General features: G+C 42.7%; 1 protein-coding gene across 1 annotated transcript; it reads left to right on the top strand.

The window, feature by feature from the left end:
* The first annotated feature begins 3,765 nt into the window (after positions 1 to 3,765).
* Positions 3,766 to 6,499, top strand: LOC125550584 (adenylate isopentenyltransferase 5, chloroplastic-like). The gene is made up of 2 exons (XM_048713633.1): positions 3,766 to 3,890; positions 5,161 to 6,499. Exon 2 carries the CDS (start codon positions 5,171 to 5,173, stop codon positions 6,332 to 6,334), a length of 1,164 nt encoding a protein of 387 aa, XP_048569590.1. The 5' UTR covers positions 3,766 to 3,890; positions 5,161 to 5,170; the 3' UTR covers positions 6,335 to 6,499.
* Positions 6,500 to 12,220: the final 5,721 nt, after the last annotated feature.

The raw sequence follows: 12,220 nt of genomic DNA on the forward strand, positions 1-12,220 counted from the left end.
GGCATCGACCTCCAGTACACCGCCGGTCGTCCCGGCATAGATTAGAAGGTTGTCGTCGCCCAGTTGTGCGTGCGCCATCATGTCCTCATCTACCACTACTGCATGGCCACAGAGCCTTGCGACCGTTTCAACAGGTTTATCAACAGCACCGACTACAAGTTCGCCATGGTGGATACCAAAGACGATGTAAAAGCGCTCAGTGTTACGGGCTTGGCCTACAAGAACCTTGTCGAAATTCGTGACCACTACAGGGTCTGGGGAAGCACGAAGCAGGACTCCATGGTCGAACTCACCTTGGCCATCATCGACCCCTACTGCGAAAAGATGAAGCAGGATGCCCAGAGAACAAGTCATGTATCCTGGCACAAGGCCTGGATGCGGCAACTGGATGAACCTCACCTCAGGTTCGCGGCCAAGAGCATGTACACATGCTACGAGATGCACAGGCGGATCATTGACACGACGAAGTGCCTCGTTACCCAAATCGATGAGCCCGAATCGAGCCACAAGAAGAGCAAGCGTCACAAGAAGTAGATTATGATCAGATGATTGTTTATGCTAGTTAATCATGCATGTAATATATAGTTTACTTTATTGGTATGTGTGGAAATGTCATGTGTGTAGTAGCCACCTATGTAATTATGCATGTAATAGTTTACTTTGGTGTGTGCAAATGTCATGGTTGTAGTAGCCACCTATGTAAGTGAATGTTTAATTTGGTTATGCAAGCATGTCCTTAAGCGTGTGTGTGTGTGTATGGGTGTGTATGTATGTTGTTGTTCTGTATGCAATCTCATCACACAACACACACGTCTTATTAGCAGCAACCGTCTGTGTTCTTATCGATCTTCAGACACATTTATGATTACAGACCTATTTGCTGCGTATCACAGACATCTTGTTAAGTTGAATCGTTTCCGTTCTCATGTCTCAACGCAAACAGTTCATCCGAGTGAACCGCATGTCGTATACCGCACACACCTTTGATCTGGCTGACCGTTTCTTTTGTGTTGCCTAATCACAAACAGTTCATCCGAGTGAACTGTATGTTGTGTATCGCACACGCCTCCATCTGGCTGCCCGTTTCTTTTGTTCCTCCTCATTGCAAATAGTTCAATGAACTGAATCGTATGCCCTTCATCGCACACGCAACTAAAACCTAAACTATGTTTGATGCATCCGTCATCGCAAACATTTTACACATTTCTGACGGTTTTCATATAGCACCGTTTGCGATTATGGCATCGCACACAGTTTCTTGAAGGGTTTCTGATCGTAGTGTCGCGTTAGCAGCATCCTGCAGTAGTGCTTGTTTGAGAGAGACCATCTTCATCCTATGCCTCCCACGGATTGATAAATCTTAGGTCATCCACTTGAGGGAAATTTGTTGTTGTCCTACAAAACTCTACGTTTGGAGGCCCAACAGAGTCTACAGGAAATAAAAGTTGCATAGTAGACATCACCGGTCCACGTGGCCGCATCCATAGGACGAGTGACGGAAACCTACGAGCCTGATGACTGCGGCTATGGCACGTCCAAGCCCATCTGGCGGTGTCCGTCCTAGGCCGCTTTGGGCGCCCCATGATGCTCTACAGAGAAGACTCTAGAAGCCTTGACATTCAAGAAAAGGACTGTATCCGTGTAGGACTCCTCTCTACCGACGTGGCCGACTAGGACTCTTGTAATCCTAGGCTTCCGGTATCTTATATAAGACGTGGCTGGGCTAGTCGATAGAACAAAACTATAGACAGACATTGAAAACTCTCAGTACCTTGTACTATTGATACACTCCAATGCAATAAAGCACAAGCATGATATAGCTAGGGTTTTATCTTCTCTTGAGACCCTGAATCTGGGTAAATACCGTGTCCTTGTTACCATCATGCCACATAGCCTAGCTTAGGTACCCGACCGAGGGATCTGCCAAACTTAGCTCCGACACCATCATGGAGCTCAGCCACCAACCCTAGGTTAGGAGGCGCTACCTTCGAACCCATAGTCGAAGGAGCCACCGGCCGGGCGTAAGCCTTCGGCGGCGTCAGCGGTGACCCCCACGATGGAAATTGAGGAAATGCCAGAGGGAAATGCAACGCACATGGCAACGCCATTCCTGCACGCCAAGAAATTGTAACATAGTCCATTGATAGAGATTGTGGGTTTATGCATGTTAAACTCTTCGTTTTGACTTTATCGATAATTTTCACCACCTTTCATTGCCTCAAATTATTAGGTGATAATAGCATAAGAAAAGTTGAATGACATGGCATGTACTTTAGGCGGTTGGATGCTATTGGAGACCTAAGGTGGGGCATTTTCGAGCAGCTGATTTCAGATCTGTGATTGCCAAGGTGATTGCTGTCTGAAATGAAATCTTTGAAAGGTGTATTTTTACTTTCTATTTCTAATATGTCATATGAAGTGAGCTATAGGCCCCGCGAGCATATGTCTCTGTTATGACCAAGGTTTGGCCATGCGAGGGAACATTGTATACGCACTACAACTTGTTTGAAGATTAGACACCATGGGCAATGTAAACCTTTAACCTTGGAATATGAACGTAAAATTGAGTGTAGAATTAGATGCTTGTACAATTTGTGTTAGATCTCCAAAACACATGCTTCATTATCGTATTGTAACCGAAATCTTCCTTCTGGTTAATTAATGACAGTACAACTTTCATCAAATTACATTATTCTATATGCAGTTTGCGGATTATATATGTGCACCCTTGTTATAAGTTAATCAATTGACAAATAATGGACGGCAAAGACCTACTCTTTGAGCATGAATTCGCTTGACTAAACGCCGGTTTACTAGGACCTAGTGATGTGTCAAGTGCCGTAGGAATGAGACGGTTATCTACTTATGACCGTCATCTTTTGTTTCTTATAGTGACGGAGAGAAGTTCTGGAATTGCATTTTGTATTGAAAGTTGGTATTAATCTTAATTTAGTTTACAGAAAAGTAGTTAAGATGCATTTGATTCTTGTAGATCGGTGCCCAAAATAAACATTTTGCGTTACTTAGGATTTTTTTAAACCGGCGGAGAGCTGTGGAATTCTCGAATACACATATGAACTCGGTTCATGTATACCCACCTCTATGACTAGAGAAGTACTACCTCGTTCCAAAATAAGTGTTGTGGTTTTAGTTCAAATTTGAGTACGTACTTGAAAACATTTAACTGCCATGATTTCACAATATTCGTTGTCTTCTCCTACTTTCATATTGTAGTGTTTGAACTGCAAGTGTTTCTTTCCATCCTTAATATATACATTAATTAGCAACTAAAAAAGTTCCTGCAAAAAAACTAGCAACTAAAAAAGGCATTAACTAGCTAATTTCCCCGCATACCATACATTTGATAGGTAATATTGGATATACATTCATATATGGGCATATAAATGGCAGATAATTAATGGATTCTTATCTTACTACAATCTAGATGGAAGCCTTTAAATCATGTCACTAATGATCGTATATCGGTATATGGGTAAGTATATGTACTGCTATATACTATATCTCGAGGCTCATATATCATGTGTATACCTGTGACCCGCAAAAAAAATGTGTATACCTGTGAATGTTTGACATTCTGAATTTGAATAATTAGATCCCAATTAATGTACGCTAAAAAATGGAACATTTTTATGTTATTGCAATTTCAGGTAACGTTAAGCTTGGATCAGGCATTGGGTTCTGATGCCAAGCTGCCTATAAATACAGGAGGGTTAACCTCGTTGTGATCACCCAATCATCATTCTTTCCTGATCCATCAACCCAGAAGGCAACCTAGCTAGACTAGCTCTCTGAGTTAGAAACTCCGGCGGCCGGCGACCACCGTGCAAAGATATTCCACGGCTAGCTAGCTCGTGGGTCCCCTCATCCTGGTAAGCAACTAAACATATATTCTCTCCGTTCACAAATATAGGATGTTTTGAGTATTTCAATATAGACTACATACGAAATGAGTGAACAAAGACAGTAAAATGCGTCTATATACATTTGAATCAGAAAAAAAAAACATCTTATATTTGTGAACGGACGGAGTATACAAGAAAATTACTGTAGCTTTTTTAAGCTAGCATTTAGGGGTCACTTGTGCTCGTCCTGAATCCTCTCATCATATGCTTGTGATTTTTTTATATTCTAGATCCAGTTTGTGATTTTGTTTTAGAGAACAAACAATTAAACATTGTTACCCGCAAAAATAATTAACCATGGTTTAATTTTTATCCTATGTACGTATAACTGAAGCGAGCAAACATCATCATCTGGTGATCAACATCCGATTAAAACATGGAGTTCGAAATTTTAAGCTAAGATCATGCATGTGAACTCAGGCTGGTTGATTTTAGATCTGCTCATCTACATGTTATCATATGATAGAATGGTATTCGCGAAGTGCTGAAAAAATTATGTTTTTTGTTGTAGATCTAGATCTACTGGCTTGCTACTAACAAACCTTTTTTGTTCATGATTATTTAGTGTAGAACAAGTTGAGAAATAAGGATGTACGGTCATCTATTATTTGATGATTAGTTATATTAGTCACATTTTTGAAAAAAAAAATGTCTCATTGTGATAGTGTATTCAAAATTATCATGGCACAATTTGTACTACTTCGTGTTAGACCTTATTAGAACTCATATATTTGGTGAATTCGGACTTGAATATGTATATATTCAACTTATGTACAGTTGGATGGGTGTCGTAGGTACTACAAACCATTACACATTGTGTATGTGATGGTGCGGCATCCCACACATCTTGCCAAGCTTGCTCCATCGTAGACGATATATCAGTCATTCCTTTTATCTTAGCAATGTTCTTGGAGTTGTTTAGCGCATGGTTTACTTGCACATCAAATTACTTTGTGCTTCTGTTCACCTATATTAATCTAATTTATTGTTTGTGTATGCCAATTTACAAGGTTGTACATATGTATATATGTATTTCCCCTATATGTATAGAGAGAAGTCTGTCACTGTAAATTGCCAACCTTGCGTGATTAGAATTGCCATCAAAAAACGTCAGGACTGGAGAGCCACGCACCTGATTGCGTGGCACTTATCATTTTGTTAAATTAACTATGCATGCACGTTCTTCTCTAAGTGAATAACAGTAACCATGGGTTGCCTCGTATTGTTCCATGAGCAGCTGCTGATCAATGGAGTGCAAGGGCGTGAATACCCAGTCCCCCAAGCCCAAGGTTGTTTTCGTGCTTGGAGCCACGGCCACCGGAAAGTCCAAGCTCGCCATCTCCCTCGCCAAGCGCTTCGGCGGCGAGGTCATCAACTCCGACAAGATCCAGGTGTACGACGGCGTGCCCATACTCACCAACAAGGTCACCGAGGAGGAGAGCGCCGGCGTGCCGCACCACCTCCTCGGCGGCGTGCACCCCGACGCCGACTTCACCGCCGAGGACTTCCGCCGCGAGGCCGAGGCCGCCATCTCCCGCGTCCTCTCCACGGGCCGCCTCCCCGTCGTCGCCGGCGGCTCCAACACCTACATCGAGGCGCTGGTGGAGGCCGACGGCGCCGCGTTCCGCGGCGCCCACGACTGCCTCTTCCTCTGGCTCGACGCCGCGCCGGGGATGATGGAGTGGTACACCGGCCTGCGCGTCGACGACATGCTGCGGCGCGGCCTGGTAGACGAGACGCGCGCCGCCTTCGAGGAGGGCGCCGACTACACCCGCGGCGTGCGTCGCGCCATCGGCCTCCCCGAGATGCACGACTACCTGCGCGCGGAGCGGGAGGGCGCCGTCGGCGAGGCCGAGATGGCGGCCATGCTCGAGCGCGCCGTGCGCGAGATCAAGGCCAACACGTTCGGCCTCGTCCTCCAGCAGGCGGCCAAGATCCGCCGCCTCAGCACGCTCGAAGGCTGGGACGTCCGCCGCGTCGACGCCACTGCCGTCTTTGCGGCCATGGCCGAGGGCTTGGGCGGCCACAAGGAGGTCTGGGAGTCGACCGTGTGGAAACCGTGCCAAGAGATGGTGCGCCTTTTCCTCGGTGTGGGAACCCCTACTTTCCATTCTGCATCTGTCACCCTGCCAACTGATCTGGAGGTGGATGAGGCCATGGCTGGGCTTCCCCTCCGTGGTGTCCCTGTTATCCCCGCTCCTGCAGTCGGCGACGATCATGGCAGTGTCATCCTGCTGACCCCGCCAGCACTGCAGGGGCTTGTGAATGGAGGATCCTTAAACAACGGTGCTGCTGCCGTTGTACTCAATGGCACCGACGTCGTCGTGGACAAGGAACCTGCCTGTGGTGCCGGCCACAGTGACGAGCATCATGGAAGCTATGCCGGTATTGCTGAGGCTGCTCCGGCTTAATTGCCGGCTTTGGCACATTCCATGGTGCTTGGACTACTCCGCTCGTGCTTTAGACGTACTCCACACTGTTGCATGCAAGCATGGAAGATAGTGATACAAGTCTCGTGAGCTTATTAAGCTATTTTTACTGTTTAATTTAAGGTTTATCTCTTATATATTTTCCGAATAATTATGAAACATCCCATGACTATGATGATTGTTGAATTTAAAGACATTTGTGTTGTTATTATTATATATATGTTCAATTTATTTATTTGTAATTCGCCAGAAACTATATTTGGGCACCGTTGATCTATACTTTGAGTGCGCCTTTTTCTTCTGGTTTGTTCTCTGTGCTTTTTTGGGTTTGATTTTAATTGGTTTTATCGACTGGCCCCGGTTTTGACAATTTCGATTGCTTATTGGGTGCGGGCCCATTATATGTGCAACCCAGCCTTCCTATGTCTTTTTTAAAAGTTTTTATGCGTTTTAGCATATTTTTCCTTTTCTTTATCAGTCGGTTTTATTTTTTCTTTTGTGGGCATTTTTAGTATATTGTCTAAGTTAACTTTACACACAAATACTATGTAATATGTGTCAGAATGTTACTGTACATGTGGATTGCACTAGCCTTTTTCATCAGTTCGGACATTTGGTTGCGTTGGCTAGTGCGTGAAGCTTAACATGGTATCAGAGCTAAAGTCTTGAGTTCAAGTCCTGGTTTTCGTAATTTATTAAAAAAATTGCTGGTAGCCCCCCCTTGCATCCACGTAAAGGCCTCTTGAGTCATACGTGAGTTTCGCGCGTCGCCGCTTTCTTCCGGTTGCACGTGTTGACTTGTCTCTCCCATCACACGTGACAGAGGGTGTTACAGTACATGTGGATTGCACTAGCCTTTTCCATCAGTTCGGACTTTTGGTTGCGTTGGCTAGTGCATGAAGCTTAACACAAAATTGCACTATTATATGGTTATTTTTTGTATATTTTAAAAAATACAATTATCGTGCAAATTGTTTGCAAGTTTCAATTTTTTGCACTTCATTTCTTCTTAAAAGGAAATACCAGTTCCACTAACTAATTCAACTTTAGAAAACTTTATTATTTATTTTTCTAGTTTTATTCATTTTCATTATTCTTCAAGGGTAATACCAATAACACTAATTCATTCATTCTTATGAATATTTTTTTCTGTGAAAATTCCACTTTTATATTTTTATTGTTTAATATTTTAAAAAGTGCAAATTTTTGTGTATTTTGTGCAAATTTTATCATTGTTTTTTTAATAAATATTTTTCTTCTTAAAGCATAATACCAATGCCACTGATTCATTCTTTCTTAGAAATCTTCATTATTTTGAGTTTGCTTTAGTTTTCATTTCATTTTCTTTCTCCTTTAAGAGTAACAAAACCGCCACAAATTCATTGCTTATTAGGAAACCTTATTCGCAAAAAATTCACTATTTTAGATTATAATTTTCTTTCCATTGTATCTCTTCTTAAAGGGTATACCAATGCCATATGGTTCATTCTTCCTTAGGAAACTTTAATATTTTGGTTTCTTTAACTTTTTATTTTATTTTCTTCTTTAAGTGTGATATCAATGGAGTGTTTATTTAGTTTATATTTTATTTTGTTTCTTCTTAAATGGTAATATAAATGCCACTATTTTATTACTCCTTAGGAAACTTCTATTTTGTAAAAATATATTATATGCTTATACTTGCATATTATAAAATGCATAATTCATGTGCAAATTGGGTGCAGATTTTATCATTAGTTATTTATTTATTTTTCTTCTTAAAGGGTAGTATTGAAGGATATGCCCTAGAGGCAATAATAAAGTTGTTGTTTATATTTCCTTATATCATGATAAATGTTTATTATTTATGCTAGAATTGTATTAATCAGAAACTTAGTACATGTGTGAATACATAGACAAATAAAGTGTCACTAGTTTGCCTCTACTTGACTAGCTCGTTGAATCAATGATGGTTATGTTTCCTAACCATCGACATGAGTTGTCATTTGATTAACGGGATCACATCATTAGAGAATGATGTGATTGACTTGGCCCATCCGTTAGCTTAGACGATGATCGTTTAGTTTGTTGCTATTGCTTTCTCCATAACTTATACATGTTCCTATGACTATGAGATCATGCAACTCCCAAATACCGGAGGAACACTTTGTGTGCTACCAAACATCACAACGTAACTGGGTGATTATAAAGGTGTTCTACAGGTGTCTCCAATGGTGTTTGTTGAGTTGGCATAGATCGAGATTAGGATTTGTCACTCCGAGTATCGAAGAGATATCTCTGGGCCCTCTCGGTAATGCACATCACTATAAGCCTTGCAAGCATTGTGACTAATGAGTTAGTTGCGGGATGATGCATTACGGAACGAGTAAAGAGACTTGCCAGTAACGAGATTGAACTAGGTATTGAGATACCGACGATCGAATCTCGGGCAAGTAACATACCGATGACAAAGGGAACAACATATGTTGTTATCGGTTTGACCGATAAAGATCTTCATAGAATATGTAGGAACCAATATGAGCATCCAGGTTCCGCTATTGGTTATTGACCGGAAGTGAGTCTCGTTCATGTGTACATATTTCTCGAACCCATAGGGTCCGCATGCTTAACGTTCGATGACGATCGGTATTATGAGTTTATGTGTTTTGATGAATCGAAGGTTGTTCGGAGTCCTTGATGTGATCACGGGCATGACGAGGAGTCTCGAAATGGTCGAGACATAAAGATCGATATATTGGAAGCCTATGTTTGGACATCGGAATGGTTCCGAGTGGTTCGGGCATTTTTCCGGAGTACCGGGAGGTTACCGGAACCCTCCAGGAGAAGTTATGGGCCTTATGGGCCATAAGAAGGAAGCACACCAGCCCAGAAGGGGCTGATGCGCCCCCCTTGGGCAGGAGGCCGAATTGGAATAGGTTTGGGGGGCGGCCCCTTTCCTTCTCTCCTACTCCTCCTTCCCTTCCTCTCCTACTCCAACTAGGGAAGGGAGGATCCTACTCCCGATGGGAGTAGGACTCCCCTAGGGCGTGCCATAGAGAGGGCCGGCCCCTCCCCTCCTCCACTCCTTTATATACGGGGGAGGCGGGCTTACGGTCTACGAGGGTACGTAGACGAAACTCTCCCCTCTCGTTGTTATGCATCACCATGATCTTGCGTGTGCGTAGGAATTTTTTTTTAAATTACTGTGTTCCCCAACAGTGGCATCTGAGCCACGTCTATGCGTAGATGTTATATGCATGAGTAGAACACAAAGGAGCTGTGGGCGTGGGTATATACATATTACTTGCCATCACTAGTTGATTCTTGATTCAGCGGTATTGTTGGATGAAGCGGCTCAGACCGACATTACCCGTACGCTTACGCGAGACTGGTTCTACCGACGTGCTTCGCACACAGGTGGCTAGTGGGTGTTTGTTTCTCCAACTTTAGTTGAATCGGATTCAATGAACATGGTTCTTTCTGAAGATCAAAAAGCAATCACTATATCACGTTGTGGTTTTTGATGCGTAGAACGGTTCTTGCTTAGCCCGTAGCAGCCATGTAAAACTTGCAACAACAAAGTAGAGGACGTCTAACTTGTTTTTGCAGGGCTTGTTGTGATGTGATATGGTCAAGACGTGATGAGACATAAGTTTTTGTATGAGATGATCATTGATGGCCCACAAGTGTAGGGGATCTATCGTAGCCTTTTTGATAAGTAAGAGTGTCGAACCCAACGAGGAGCAGCAGGAAATGATAGGCAGTTTTCAGTAAGGTATTCTCTGCAAGCACTGAAATTATCGGTAACGGATAGTTTTGTGATAAGGTAATTTGTAACGGGTAACAAGTAATATAAGTAAATAAGGTGCAGCAAGATGGCCCAATCATTTTTGTAGCAAAGGACAAGCCTGGACAAACTCTTATATAAAGGAAAGCGCTCCCGAGGACACATGGGAATTATCGTCAAGCTAGTTTTCATCACGCTCGTATGATTCGTGTTCGGTATTTTGATAATTTGATATGTGGGTGGACCGGTGCTTGGGTACTGCCCTTGCTTGGACAAGCATCCCACTTATGATTAACCCCTATTGCAAGGATCCGCAACTACAACAGAAGTATTAAGGTAAACCTAACCATAGCATGAGACATATGGATCCAAATCAGCCCTTACGAAGCAACGCATAAACTAGGGTTTAAGCTTCTGTCACTCTAACAACCCATCATCTACTTATTACTTCCCAATGCCTCCCTCTAGTCCCAAACAGTGGTGAAGTGTCATGTAGTCGACATTCACATGACACCACTAGAGGGATGAAAACATACATCTCATCAAAATATCGAACGAAAACCAAATTCACATGACTACTTATAGCAAGACTTCTCCCATGTCCTCAGGAACAAACGTAACTACTTACAAATCATATTCATGCACTAGTAGAAAAAGGGCCTGTTGTCCCGGTTCGTAAGGGCCTTTTGTCCCGTCCTGAACTGGGACTAAAGGGTCGGTACTAATGCCCTGTCCCTTTAGTCCCGGTTGAACCGGGACAGATGGGCCTCCATGTGGCCTGTGCGCGGAGCCCAGGCAGGACGGCCTTTGGTCCCGGTTGGTGGCACCAACCGGGACCAATAGGCATCCACGCGTCAGCATTTCTGTGGCTGGGGTTTTTGTTTTTTTTGAAGGGGGGTTGGGGGTTTTGGGGGGTTAATTTAGGTGTTTCATATATTGTGTTAGCTAGCTATAATTAATAGAGAGAAGTGTCCTCTCTTATGTCCGTGCTTGGTCGACGCTACGTACTATACATACGTATAGAGAGGACTAGACACGCTAGCTAGCTAGTAAGCAAACGAAGGAAACAGAAGATCGTCATGAACATATATGCATACAGAGAGAAGTGATATCGACCACCTCTCCTTCTCCGAGAGATTGGTCGAACAACAAGTTCTCGTATGTTTATCCGACACTACCGGCTACATATATACAATAATTATCTCTTACAAATATAATCTCCTAACATACGGACTCATGGTCCACATAGTATTCTCCGTCTTCAGCGATCACATGGTCAAGAAAGAATGCCGCCAATTCCTCTTGAATTGCTCGCATGCGAGCTGGTGCTAGGAGTTCATCCCGCTTCCGAAACATCTAATTTGAAGAAGGGGGTCAATACATATATATATATGAATGAATGAAACTCAACACAAATGATGGTAATAAAATAAAATTGTGAATGTTGTTATTTATGCACTTCATATTGTTCATCAGAGTAGCCCCGCTCACAGGTCATGTGGCGGATGGACTCGCAAATGTAGTATCCACAGAAATTATTCCCTTGTTCCTTCCACAACCACTTTACAAGAAATAGAGGTTAATCAAACTGATAAGCAAGAATGCCAAATGGTATTGATGAAACTAGTGCTTGAATCAATAGGAGATGCGCGGAACATGCTACTATAGTACTTACTTTCGGGTGTCTAAATTGCAGCTTCTTCGGGAGTCCCGGAGCTTTTTTGGTGAATTTTTTCCAAACCCTGCCAGACAAAGAAAACAATTACTTGATATATCAGGAAATGAACAAAGTTGTTGATGTGGTGGATAATGATCGATTTAACTTACTTCTCGAGCATTTGAGTCATGTTCGCATAGTCCTGGGGATCTTTTCGTCTTGAGTCTAAGACGGTTACTAGTCCATGCTCAAGCTTAATCTCTAGGAGAATATAGTGGAAACTGCACACGCATGCATAACTCATCAATTACATTACTATAACCTTGACTAATATATAAGGGAAACCGAATATGGACAAGACAGCAACACTCACTTGAAGTTGTAAGGAAATAGTATTATATCTTTGTTTTCATTTATTACCAACGATCATAGCAAGTTGGCCTCG

Source organism: Triticum urartu, chromosome 1 (genome assembly GCF_003073215.2).
Source record: "Triticum urartu cultivar G1812 chromosome 1, Tu2.1, whole genome shotgun sequence".
NCBI classification, from domain to species: Eukaryota; Viridiplantae; Streptophyta; class Magnoliopsida; order Poales; family Poaceae; genus Triticum; species Triticum urartu.